The following is a 12,197-nucleotide window of genomic DNA, read 5'->3' on the forward strand; positions in this document are numbered from 1 at the left end:
CCCCCCCCCTTACCCGGCCCCTCTACCCCAGGTGCAACCTCCTAGCCACAGGCGGGTGCCCAAGAGTCTTCCGCCTTTGGGGGAAGGGGCAGCTGGGAGGTCGGCGGTAACCCCCACCTCCCCTCAGAAGGCAGAAGAAAGGAGGCTGCGACCACCAGGTGGCGGGATGGGGGCAGCGTTCCCGTCGCGGGGAGGGGGGGGCAGGCGGGAGATCTGCCTACAGAGATGCCCGAGTACCTTCGGGGAAAGAGAAGAGATAAAGACGCATCCAGAGGGGAGGATGAGAGAAACCCTGCGGCGGTGGTGTTCCCTGGGGAAGTGGGAAGAGAGAAAAGGCTCCCCAAGCCTAGAGGGACGGGGTGAGAGGTGGGGGAGAAGAGTCCCCGCAGTGATGCGAGGGGGAAACTGAGGAGTGCAAAGGGGAACCCTGGCCCGCAGGGAAGCCCAATAGGAGATAACCCAGGGCGCCACGGCGGGAGACACGGAAGGGGAGGAAAGGATGCTCCACGCCCGCCGGGAAATAGAGAGGACACCCAGGGCGCTGCCCCCGGAAAGAAGGGGAGGGAATGCGGGCGCCGCAAGCCCGGAAGGAGGCGGGGAGACGGGGAACCCCGGGCGAGCGGGCAGTCGAGGTGCTGCCCTCCCGGGGAGGGACAGCCACCCCGCGCTCCAAGCAGGTGGAGAACCGGCGCCCGCCCCGCGGCCCCGGGGCGCTCCCGAGGCGGCTGGGAGGAAGAGCAGGCAGGAGGAGCCCTGCGGCCAGCCGTCTGGGGCCGGGGAGGGGAAAGCCGCAGGACTCTGCACCCGGGCGTCCGGAGCGCGGAGCCGGGGGACGCCGGGCCGGGCGGTGCTCGTCTCCCCCTCGGGGCACAGAGAGGGGGCCCCGCGCACGGCGCTCCCCTCGGGGCCCCGGGAAGGTGCCCTGCGCCGGCGCGCTCTCACCAGATGAAGTCGGTGCAGTGGCTGCAGAAGGTGGGCTGCTTGAAGAAGCGGGCGGTGAATTTGTGGTTCTTCACCTCGTGCACGTTCTTCTGCCGGAGGGCGCCTTTGCGGGCGAAGCGCACGGTGCTCTCCTCGCCCTCGCTCGGCGGCGGCCCCGCAGCCGGGTCAGCCATCTTGCGCGCGGGGAGCGGGAGCGGAAAGGTGCCGGCCCCGGGGCCGCGGGACCGCGGGCTGCGGGCTGGGGAAGCGCGCGAGGAGGCGGCCGGTGCTGCCGCCCTGGGCCACGGGCGCTTCCCCTGCGCCGGCTCTGGCCGCCGCGGCGCGCGGAGCTGGGGCTGTCACTCGCCCAGCTGCCGCCGCTCGTCCAGCTGCGCTTGGCACCGCTGGCCCCAGCTGCGGGGGAGGGAGGCGGAGCCCCGGGAAGGCCCCGCCTCTTTCATTTGCATCGCGCCCAGGCCCCGCCCAGCGCCGCCAGCTGCTTTACATATTGGCACCCCGAGGCTGCCGGCCTCCCAGCGAAGTGTTCAGAGCCGCAGCGCTGCGGCGCGGGGACCGCAGCCTGCGATCGTCAGACCTGAGCCTCACCCCCTACCCGCTCCTGGCCCGGGGTTGCATTAAGGGGGTGAGCACCTTGAGTGCGCCCCCGGGGGAACCCGGAGCGGAAGGACCAACGGGGACTGGGGATGGGGGTGACAAGGGTGGGCGCGACGGACTCCACCCGGCCTCTGCAGACACTGGTACCCAACCACCCCGCATCCATCCCATTGGTCATTCTGCACGCGTCTTCTGGAGGGACGGGCTCCCGCTGTCACTCATTCGGAAAGGCCTGTGGCTCCACACACTTACACACACATACGCACACACGTACTGCAGAGGTAGGGAGGAGCAATCTTATTTTATATATCGATATATATATGTATATCCACCACAAAGACAATTCTTGGCTTTGCTTGCCCAACCATTCAGAAGAGAACTCCCTACCTTCTGTCCGTCGCCTCCCCAGAGAGACTCACTTTCTTCAACTGTAAAATGGGCCTGATGGGGACCCATATTCACAAACGCTGGTCATATGTGTGCGCCATCTGAAGAAAAAAAAAGAAGTCTATCTGGTTTCTGTGTTTGAATAGCAAAAGATATCCACAGTAGTAAAATCTCTCCAGATGCAGCCACCTGCCCAAAACATCTGCATCTCAAGTCTTCCTTTATTTGTTAAAGACAGAGATTAACAAATATTAGATGCTAAAGACACGCTAACATCCAACTGGGATGCAGGAATCTGAAGGATGGAAAGGTAACCAAAAGTATGATAATTGTCTACATGAGTAAATACGGCCGTGTGATTTAGTGCCCTGTCTAGGCACTGTGTCTCAACATCCCCCCCCACCATGCCCTACCCTCTGGGAACACAGCACTGCAACAGACTATGAACTCCTTCACTAGACCTAGGTTCTGAGAGCAGGCACCGCTCACCATTGTGTCATCGGACCCAAGCTCCATGCCTGACACCTCCTTCAGAGCTCAGGAAATACTGGTTGAATGAGTAAGTGTGTGAACAAGCGAGTGAATGAAAGCTTAAAGGACATTGCCCCTTACCGCTCACGATGTCCTGCAGGTGTGCAGTAATACTAAACATCAAGTGTAGATAGGGGCTGTCCTGCTTAGTCCTTGCAACAACATCTCTGTGTAAGTCCGGAATTTTCATTATGGATAAGGATGGTGAGGCTCAGGGTGATGGAGATATACACCAAAAGTCACACTATTTTGAATGGAGTTAGGCCAGCCTGACTACAAAGCATATTGGTGATAAAGGTGTGAAGAAGAGCAGGGTGGAGTTGAACCAGCTGCACTGAACTGCCTAATGAAGCTCAGGTCCACCATGAGGATTTCGCCTGGAAGCTACTGAGTGGTAAGTCATTATTAGGTGGCATGTGGAGAGCAACGGCTGTGATAATAGAATGTCCCTCTGCTGCATAGTAATTCAAAGGTAAGGAGGAAAAAATAGCATTCACTTTTAAGGTTGACATGTTTTGGAAACTGGACGTGCCTGTCTATTATTAGTCCTTTAAGAGGCCCCAACGCCAACCAGGGAGGCTTGGGAAAACATCCCGGGAGACATCGCTGCTGAAGTAGATTTCCTTTGAACCGATGAGCTGGAGGCTTGCAGCCCACATCCTGCCTTTTGAACGAAGTGCTCTGGATGACTTTGCTCTGTAACAACAAACAGTACCTCACGGGGCCTGAGCCTGGAGATGTAAGGGCTGGTGGATCCCAAAGAAACAATGGATTCCTGGAGGGGCTGCACCATCTGAGGATGAGGGAACACAGTTCCCATTGGGCCCAGATCCCTCAAACTGGTGGCCCTTGGATGTATTTTTTCTTTTTTTTTTAGCCAGCCAAGCAAATTTGGGGGGGGGAGGGGGTTTATACTTGGTAGAATTTCACCTAAAAATCCAGATTCTGACTTTTCTAGGAAACAAGGTATGATTACATGGACCCTATCTTACTCCACTCACTCATCCATCTGTTCATTTATTGAGCAATGAATTTACTGAGCACCTGCTACGTGCTATTCCACACATAGTTGAATAAAACAGACAGACGGCCCGGCCTTCATGGAACTTACAGTCTAATGGGGAAGACAGACAATAACCTAATAAACTAATAAATCTTCACTAGGTGGTGTAGAGATGGATACCATAAAGAAGAATAAAGCATAGGAAAGGAATGAAAAGTGACAGAGGGCAGAGAAATCCTTTCTGATAAGGGGACATCTGAGAAAAGACGGGAATGAAGTGAGAGGGTGAGCCATGGGTCTGTCTAAGGGTAGACAGAGGAGACAAGCAAATGCAAAGGACCTGGGGAAGGAGTACTCAGCATGTTGGAGAAGTAGCAAGGAGGCCTCTGGGGCTGGACTGGAAAGAGGGGAGACAGAGGGTACAAGACAAGGTCAAGAAGGTAGCAGGACATTGTAGACTTGTAAGGAGTTTGGATTTTATTCCAGTGAACGGGGAGGCTATTTGATGGTTGAGAGCGGAGAAGTGGCCTGATGACTTGCTTGCTTTTTTTGTTTGTAACTGTTGTTGTTTTTAAGATTACTCCAGGGGCGCCTGGGTGGCGCAGTCGTTCAGCATTTGCCTTCGGCTCAGGGCGTGATCCCGGCGTTCTGGGATCGAGCCCCACATCAGGCTCCTCCGCTAGGAGCCTGCTTCTTCCTCTCCCACTCCCCCTGCTGTGTTCCCTCTCTCGCTGGCTGTCTCTCTCTGTCAAATAAATAAATAAATAAAAATCTTTAAAAAAAAAAAAAAGATTACTCCAGATACTATGTGGAAAACAGATTGAGGAGGGGGTAGAGTAGAAGCAGGTGAGATCACTGAAGTAGATGAGGCAAGAGATGGTGACAGGACAGCATTGTACCACATGGAGCTAAAGGGCTGTAGCTCCCTATAGATTCATCATGGGCCCTCCAGGTCACCAGAGCCCCACACGGTCCACTCTGCTAATACAGGAATGAATGCTGGCCACTTGAAAGATTTCAGAGGCAGTGGAGAGGCAGGTTTCTCTAGCCAGGAATGGAGTCCAAGATCTCTTAAGTCCAAGCTTCAACCTTGTTGTATATATTAGTTTCCTGTGGGTACCATAAGGAATTATCACAAACCAGGTGGGCTAAAAACAATAGAAATTTATTCTTTCACAATTCTGGAGGCCAGAAGGCTGAAATCAAGATGTCTACAGGGTCCCACTCCCTCTGGAGGCTTCAGAGAAGAATCCTTCCTTGTCTCTTCCAAGTTCTGGTGGCTGATGGCATTCCTTGGCTGTTGGCCACATCAGCCCCATCTTTGCCCCCATCTTCACATGAACTTCTCTTTCTGTGTCTCTCTTCACCTCTTCTGTCTAATCACCTCTGTGTATCTCTTATAAGGACACAGGTCATCGGATTTAGGGCTCAGCCAGATAATCTGGGATGATCTCTTCATCTCAAAATCCTTAACTTAATTACATTTGCAAAGAAACTTTTTTCCAAATAAGGTAACATTTGCAAGTTCTAAGAATTAGAACACGGACATATCCTTTTTGTGGGGGGTATCACTCAACCCATGACAGTGCATAACCTTGGACAAGTGACTTCCTCCTTCTGTGTCTTGCTTTCCTTCTCTGTAAAATAGGGGCAGAGAGATATTAGTTTGCCTTCCAAATCTTTAATTCCAAGGTTGCATTCTCCACTATTAATCTCTAGCCACATGTGGCTAGTAAGCATTTGGAATGTAGCTAGTCTGAACTGAGATGTGATTGTAAGTATAAAATACATCTCAAAATATCAAGTACTTAGAATGAAAAAAAAGGGAAATATTTCACAAATAATTTTTAACTTCATTGCATGTTGAAATTATGACATTTTAGATATAGTGGGCTAAAGCAGATTTCTAAAATAAATTTCACCTGTCTCTTTTTACTTTTTTAATGTGGCTACTAGAAAATACAAAATTATATATGCGGCTCACATTACATTTCTTTAGACAGTTCTAAAGAATGGACTTTAAATAACATTAAATAAATTAATTGCTTAAACTGGGTAATATAAATGAAAGCTCATCTCTATTCTATGTGGCATCAGCAGTGATAGCCCGGCTGCAAGCTGAAGGGTCTGCTTTCAAGATGCTCACTCACATGGCTGATCAGTTGGTGCTGGCTGTCAGGTGAGAGCTCACCCAGAGCTTTGAACTGGAGGCTTGGTTCCTTTTTATGTGGGCCTCTCCATGGCAGCTTGAGCTTCCTCATCGCATGGTGGGTGAATTCCAAGAGTGAGTGTTCCAGAAGATAAGTGGAAGAAAACAGTTCTTCAAAGCCTGACCTGGAAACTGGTACAGTGTCATTTCTGACCTGTGCTAGTGGTCAAGTAATCTCAGGGCCTATATTCATGGCCCAATAAAAAGAGTGTCTCATTTAAAAAAAAAAACCCATGTCTCACTAGAAAGAGTGTCAAAAACTGGGAAGGGGGGCACACAGGAGGAGTTCAACAAATATTTCTTGAATTGACAAAATGTCACAATTGCCATCTGACATGTGAGAAAACAGAAATTTGAAAAAGTGAAGCAATTCTCAAGGTCACCTTGGAACTGCTACTAATAATAGGGGTGTCTGGCTGGCTCAGTCAGTGGAGCATGTGACTCTTGATCTTGGGGTTGTAGGTGTGAGCCTCACATTGGGTGTAGAGATTACTTAAAAATAAAATCTTAAAAAAAAATAACTGCTACTACTAATAATTAAAAACTAATATTAAGAAACAGGAAAGTATGGCCCATTCAAAGGAAAAAAAATAAATCAACAGAAACTATCTCCACATGGGGAACCTACTAGACAAATATTTTAAAAAGGCTGTCTCAAAAATGCTCAAGGAACTAAGGAAGACATGGAGAAAGTCAAAGAAAGGATGGATGAACAAAATGGAAACCAAAAAAGAAACCAAAAGAAATTCTAGAACTGAAGAGTACAATGATTATAATTTAAAAATTCAGTAAAGGGATTCAAAGACAGATCTGAGCAGACAGATGAACTTGAAGATAGGACAACTGAAATTATCAAGGAACAGAAAGAAAAAAATTGAAAAAAAGTGAACAGAGCCTAAGGGACCTGTGGAATGCCATAAGTAAATGAACATACTCATTGTGGGAGTCCCCAAAGGGGAAATGAGACAGAAAGGGCAGAAAGATTATTTGAAGAAATAATGGCCAAAAATGTTCCAAGTTTCATGAAAGTCATGACTCTAGATATCCAAGGAGTTCAAATAACTTTAAGTGAGATAAATTCAGAGACTCACACTGAGACAGAATGTAACCAAACTGTCAAAAGACAAAGATTCTTGAAAGCAGCAAGAGAGAAGTGACTCATCACATACAAGGAATCCTCAATAAGATTACGATCAGATTTCTCATTAGAAACTTTGGAGGCCAAAGGCAGTGAAATGATATATTCAAAGTGATAAAAGGAAAAACACAAAACAAAACAAACAAAAAACCCCTGTCAACCAGGAATCCTAAAACCAGCAAATCCTTTAACCAGCAAATGGGAACAAGAACTATTGTTGCCTGGGCTCTGACATCGAACCAGATCCTGTGCTAAGCCCTTCATATGCACTAATGTCTCCACTGTATGATTCCTATATTAAAAACAGATGAGACTACGTTACAAAGAGTTATGTAACTCTTCCCAGGCCCCATGTTACAAACTGGTGGCACTAAAACTTGAACCCAACTGGAGGGAGAAATTAAGACATTCCTAGATTTAAAAAAACAAAAACAAAAAAACAACTTAGGGAAATCTTCATCACTCGACTTGTGCTGCAAGAAATGCTGAAGGGAATCATGTAGATCGAAATGAAAGGACACTAGACAGCAACTCAAAGCCATAGGAAATAAAGATCTCAGTAAAAGTGAATAAATGCGCAATTTTAAAATCTAGTATTATCATACAAATGGTCTGTAAGTCTGTTTTTTGTTTTGTACATGATTTAAAACACTAATACATTTTGTTTACAAAAGAATTATTAGGCCTAAAAGCTAGTATCATTGTAACTCTGGTTTGTAACTTCACATTTTGTTTTTCACATAATTTAAGAGACTAATGAATCATAAAAAGCATTATTGGTTTATATTTTTGGACACAAAATGTATAATGATGTCATTTTGTGACATCAATAATTTAAGGAGGTGGGAACAGTACTGTATTATAGGAGTAGAGTTCTGTATGTTGTTGAAGTTAAACTGATAAAAATTCAAATTAGAGTGCTTTAACTTTAGGATATTAAATGTAATCCTCATAGTAGCCACAAAGAAAATACTTATAGAATATACACAAAAGGAAATGAGAAGGCAATTAAAATGTTTCACTACAAAAAACCAGCTGAACACAAGTGAAGACTGTAATATAAGAAATGAGGAATAAGGAAGTCATAAGGCATATAGAAAACAAAAACCAAAATGACAGAAGTTAAGTCCCTCCTTATCAGTAATTACTTTAAGTGAAAGCTCTCCAGGGGCACCTGCTTTGCTTGGTCAGTCAGTGGAGTGTGGGACTCTTGATCTTGAGGTTGTAGATTCAAGCCCCACATCCGGTGTACAGATTACTTAAAAATAAAATATTTTTTAAAAAATACAAAAATAAATGTCAATTCTTCAATCAAAAAACAGAGATTGGCAGAATAGATTTTTTAAAATGTAATTCAACTTTATGCTGTAAAATGTGATCACCGACGTCACAGCAGCACCAATTCACGGGGGCTAAAATATGGAAGCAATGTAATGTCCATCAACAGATGAATGGATAAGCAAAATGTGGTCTATACATACGATAGAATATTATGCACCCTTAAAAAGGAAGAAAATTGCTACAACGTGGATGAACTTTGAGGACATTTTGCTAAGTGAAACGAGTCAGTTATGAAGAGACAAAGACCACATGATTCGACTTATATGAGGTATCTATGGTAGTTAAGATCCTAGAGACAGGAAGTAAAACGGTGATTGGAAAGAATGGGGAGTTATTGTTCAATAGGATATAGAGCTTCAGTTCTGCAAGGTGGAAAGAGTTCTGGAAATGGACGGTAGTGATAGTCGTACAATGATATGAACATACTCTGTACCACTGAACATACACCTAAGGTGGTTAAGACGACAAATGTTATTTATGTGTATTTTACCAACACAAAAAAGGGGAGGGGGAAGTGAACAGATTAATAGATACAGAATTTCAACTTGAGATGAAGATTTCTAGAGATGGATGGTGGTGATGGTTGCACAACAGCACAAATGTACTAATGCCACTGAACTGCACACTTACCAATGGGGGTTAAAATGGTCCATTTTAAATTTTGTCTACTTCGGCACAATAAAAAAGCAAATGGGAACGAGAACTATTGTTGCCTGGACACTGACATCAAACCAGATCCTGTGCTAAGCCCTTCATATGCACTGATGTCTCCACTGTATGATTCCTATATTAAAAACAGATGAAACTAAGTTACAAAGAGTTATGTAACTCTTCCCAGGCCCCATGTTACAAACAGGTGCCACTAAAACTTGAACCCAGGTCTTCTGACTCCAGAGCCCATGCTTTAACCACTATGGTCATTTTTTGACCTTTCCTGGGAAACGTATCTCATAAGAATGGGGCACTTCTGCATCGGAAAACTGTACCAGAAAAGATACCTTTTTTTTTTTTTTAAGATTTTATTTATTTAGGGGGCGCCTGGGTGGCTCAGTTGGTTAGGCATCAGCCTTCGGCTCAGGTCATGATCCCAGGGTCCTGGGATTGAGCCCCACATCAAGCTCGTTGCTCAGCAGGGAGTCTGCTTCTCCCTTTCCCTGCTTCTCCCTCTCCCTGCCACTTCCCCTGCTTGTGCTCTCTCTGTCATATAAATAAAAATAAAAATAAAAATATTTTTTAAAAAATTCTATTTAAGATTGTATTCATTTATGGGGCACCTGGGTGGCTCAGTCGGTTAAGCATCCAATTCTTGGCTTCAACTCAGGTCGAGATCTCATGGGTCACAGGATTGAGCCCCGTGACCACATCTGCTCTGTACTCGGCTCAGAGTCTACTTGCCCCTCTCCCTCTGCTCCTCTCCCTGCTCACACTCTCTCTCTAACTCTAAAATAAATAAATGAATAAAAGCTTTAAGAAAAATAAATTCAAAAAAAAATTTTTTAAGGATTTTATTTATTTATTTGAGAGAGAGAGAATGCACACAGGCGAGGGGGGCAGGAGGAGCAGAGGGGGAGGGAGAGGAACACGCAGACTCTGCAATGAGCCTGGAGCCTACCTGGGGCTCCACCTTGTGACCCCGAGATCATCACCTGAGCCCAAACCAAGAGTTGGCCATTTAACCAACTGCACTAAGCACTTAGAAACCCCAAGAAAAGATACCTTTAAAAAAAAAAAAAGACTTTTTATTACAGTGTAGCATATATACAACGAGGTACATTAATTTTAAGCCTACAGCAGAGTATGTTTTTACTTATGTCTATACCTATGTAACCTCTACCAGGTCAAAATGCAGAAAAGTTCTAGCTTCCAAGAAAACTCTCTTGTGCCCTTTCTCAGGACATATTCCCTCCAGGGGAATCCAGTCTGACTTCTATCATCATAGATTAGGTTTATTTATTTTAAGAGCTTTTTAAAATTGTATGTAATTTAATACATGGAATATAAATTTACCATTTTTAGCATTTCCCTGGTTTTACTGAGATATAGTTGGCACAAAATAGTTATTAGTTAAGGTATACAACATAATGACTTAATATATATTGCAAAACGATTACCACAGTAAGTTTAGTTAACATCACTCACCTCACATAGCTACAAATTTTTTCCTTGCAATAAGTTTTTAAGATCTACTCTCTTAGCACCTTCCAAATATACAATTTAGTACTGTTAACTACAGTCACCATGATGTATATTACATTCCCAGAATTTATTTATCTTTTAACTGGAATTTTGTACCTTTTTTTTTTTTTAAAGATTTTATTTATTTATTTGACAGAGAGAGACAGCCAGCGAGAGAGGGAACACAAGCAGGGGGAGTGGGAGAGGAAGAAGCAGGCTCCTAGCGGAGAAGCCTGATTTGGGGCGCGATCCCAGATCGCTGGGATCACGCCCTGAGCCGAAGGCAGACGCTTAACGACTGCGCCACCCAGGTGCCCCGGAATTTTGTACCTTTTGACCACCTACCCCCATTTCATCTACCCCCAACCCCTGCTCTTGGCAACCACCAATCCGTTCTCTGTTTCCATGAGTTTTTTTTTTTTTTAAGATTCTACATGTGAGATCATATAGTGTTTGTCTTTCTCTGTTTGACTTATTTCATTTAGCATAATGCCCTCAACGTCCATCCAAGTTGCCACAAAGGACAGGATTTCCTTCTTTTTATGGGTGAATAATATTCCGGGGTGTGTGTGTATGTGTGTGTACTGTATGTTTTTATCCACTCATCCATATCCAGCCACTGATGGACACTTAGCTTGTTTCCATGTCCTGGATATCGTATATAATGCTGCAATGAACATGGAGATGCAGATACTTCCTTGAGACAGTGATTTTGTTTCCTTCGGATATATATCCAGAAGGAATTGCTGGATCATATGGTGGTTCTATTTTTGATTTTTTGAGAACCCCCCACACTGTTTTTCAAAATAACTACCAATTTACATGCCCACCAACAGTGCACAAGGGTGGCCTCTCTGCACATCCTTACCAATACTTGTTCCCTCTTGTCTTTGTGATAACAGCCATTCTAACAGGTGTGGGGTGGCATCTCATTGTGGTTTTGATCAACCATCTCTAAGTGTGCAGTGGTGCTAAGTACGCTCACATTGTTGTGCAACCCACCTCCAGAACTTCTTTCATCTTGCAAAACTGAAACTCTGTACCCCTTAAACAACACGCCATTCTCCCCTGCCACCGCCCCTGGCAACCACTCTTCAACTTTCTGCCTCTGATTTTGAATACTCTAACTCACAAACGTTGAATCATACAGTATTTATCCGTGTGTACCTAGCGGTCTTAGTTCAGGCTGCTATAACTTACCATCGACTGAATGGCTTAGCCAACATTTATTTCTCATGGTTCTGGAGGCCAGAAATCCAAGATGAGGATGCCAGCGTGATGAGGTTCTTGGCGAGAACTCCCTTCCTGGTCATGTCCTCATGTGGCCTTTCCTTGGTGCATGCATGTAGAGAGAGAAAGGGAGAGAGATCTCATATCTCTTCTTTTTATAAGGGCATTAATCCCATAATGGGGGCTCCATTCTCATAACCTCATCTACACCTAATTACCTCCCAGAAGACCGACCTCCACCTACCATCACACTGAGGGTTAGGGCTTCAATAGATGAATTGGGGTGGGGGACACAAACATTCAGTCCATAGCACTGGCTTATGACACTTAGCCACTTAGCATAATGTTCTCAAGGTTGATGCTAGAGCATGGATCAGAATTTCCTTCCTTTTTCAGGCTGAGAACACAATTAGTCTTGCCTACTCTTGAATTTCCTATAAATGGGAATTTCTGGATTTATTCACTCTACATAATGCCCGTAAGATGGGGCCACGTTTCATTATGTCAGCATCCACTCACTTGTTGTTGTCATTGCTCTGCATGAATATACCAACAATTTGCTTATCCGGTCAATGTCAATGGCCATTTGGGATGTTTTCAGTCTGGGACTACTTCAGAAAACTCCATTATGAACATCTTTGTGTGTG

At 45.2% G+C, this 12,197-nt stretch overlaps 1 protein-coding gene across 1 annotated transcript in view; it reads right to left on the reverse strand.

Moving 5' to 3' along the window:
- Positions 1 to 1,302, reverse strand: part of PRKCB (protein kinase C beta) — a 314,044-nt gene extending 312,742 nt beyond the window's left edge. The window contains 1 exon segment of the mRNA XM_040635210.1: positions 943 to 1,302. Coding sequence (XP_040491144.1) covers positions 943 to 1,115 — 173 coding nt within the window. The 5' untranslated portion in view covers positions 1,116 to 1,302.
- Between the last annotated feature and the right edge of the window lie 10,895 nt (positions 1,303 to 12,197).

This window comes from Ursus maritimus, unplaced genomic scaffold (assembly GCF_017311325.1).
Source record: "Ursus maritimus isolate PB19 unplaced genomic scaffold, ASM1731132v1 scaffold_2, whole genome shotgun sequence".
Taxonomy (NCBI): Eukaryota; Metazoa; Chordata; class Mammalia; order Carnivora; family Ursidae; genus Ursus; species Ursus maritimus.